This window comes from Corvus brachyrhynchos, unplaced genomic scaffold (genome assembly GCF_000691975.1).
Source record: "Corvus brachyrhynchos isolate BGI_N302 unplaced genomic scaffold, ASM69197v1 scaffold307, whole genome shotgun sequence".
NCBI classification, from domain to species: domain Eukaryota; kingdom Metazoa; phylum Chordata; class Aves; order Passeriformes; family Corvidae; genus Corvus; species Corvus brachyrhynchos.
In genome coordinates, this window is record NW_008239288.1 from 4,094,092 (window position 1) to 4,095,217 (window position 1,126).

At 47.9% G+C, this 1,126-nt stretch overlaps 1 protein-coding gene across 3 annotated transcripts in view; it reads left to right on the plus strand.

The window, feature by feature from the left end:
* Positions 1 to 1,126, plus strand: part of SFMBT2 (Scm-like with four mbt domains 2) — a 103,884-nt gene that overhangs the window by 20,865 nt on the left and 81,893 nt on the right. For all 3 annotated transcript variants that reach the window (XM_017740393.1, XM_008638391.2, XM_017740392.1), the window contains exon 4: positions 133 to 373. In XM_017740393.1, the coding sequence (XP_017595882.1) occupies positions 133 to 373 (241 nt within the window). The remainder of the gene's footprint in view (positions 1 to 132; positions 374 to 1,126) is intronic.

Genomic DNA, 1,126 nt, shown 5'->3' on the forward strand with positions numbered 1-1,126 from the left:
ACAGATGGAGAAGGAGGTGGTTGGATTGAGACACAGTCAGCTCATGTCCTATCCCAGGGCAGCATTTCTGGGCGGGGTGGGGTCTCCCTGCAAAGCAGAAAAGGTAACACCATGCCTTTCTCATTTTGCAAGGTTGAAATCAGCCTTCAAAGCAGTTTCCAGCCAGGGATGAAATTAGAAGTGGCCAGCAAGAGCAACCCAGACACGTATTGGGTGGCTACGATCATCACCACCTGTGGGCAGCTCCTGCTGCTCCGTTACTGTGGCTACGGAGACGACCGCAGGGCAGACTTCTGGTGTGATGTGATGACAGCAGACCTGCACCCCGTGGGCTGGTGCACGCAGAACAACAAGGTCCTGATGCCTCCAGATGGTGAGTTCTGCCTGGTTTCTGCTCTAGGGTCGTGCTCTGCTATTGGGCTGTGGGTTCATCTCCGGATTTCTGGTTCGTCTGGGATGGGCACTCCAGGTCTTCAGCTGGTGTTGGGTGATGTGGGCAGGCTCATGTCCCCACAGGATTCAGTTTGCCAGTCAGCCTCCAGCAAAGGCATTTTTGCCCTAGTTGGTAACAACAGAAGGCACTTCCACAGGGAGCTGTCTTCTTGCTGCTGAACTGTAATGTTGTGATTTTCACTTCAGGGAGAAAACCGTCCTGTTCTGGTAGAAAGGAGGGGTGAAATTCAAGAGTGAGAACAAACTAAAATAAGCAAGATCAGTTTGGGTGTAACTGAAATCAGAAGCTGACTTTGCACTCAAAGTGTTTTGCCCTGAAAGTTTAAAACCTTCCACCACCAGACTCCAGCAGCTTTTAATTCCAGTGACAGATCCACGTGATTAAAGATAGCAGAATTTGGTCATTACTGGTTAGGACATGTCCTGATTGGCAGCTCTTAGGTGCACAAAAGCTGAATGGAAGCGTTGTAGGTTCCTGAGTGGCCCGTGTGGAGCAGTTTGTTTATGATACAGTTTAATCCCCAGTGTATAAGAATATATATATATATGTGTGTGTGTGTATATATATATATATATATAGGCTATGTACATCAACAGAGCAGCTGTGGTGTATCCTTGCTACTACATTGCTCCAAGCAGAGACATATTGTCAGTGTTGCTTTTATGCATTCCT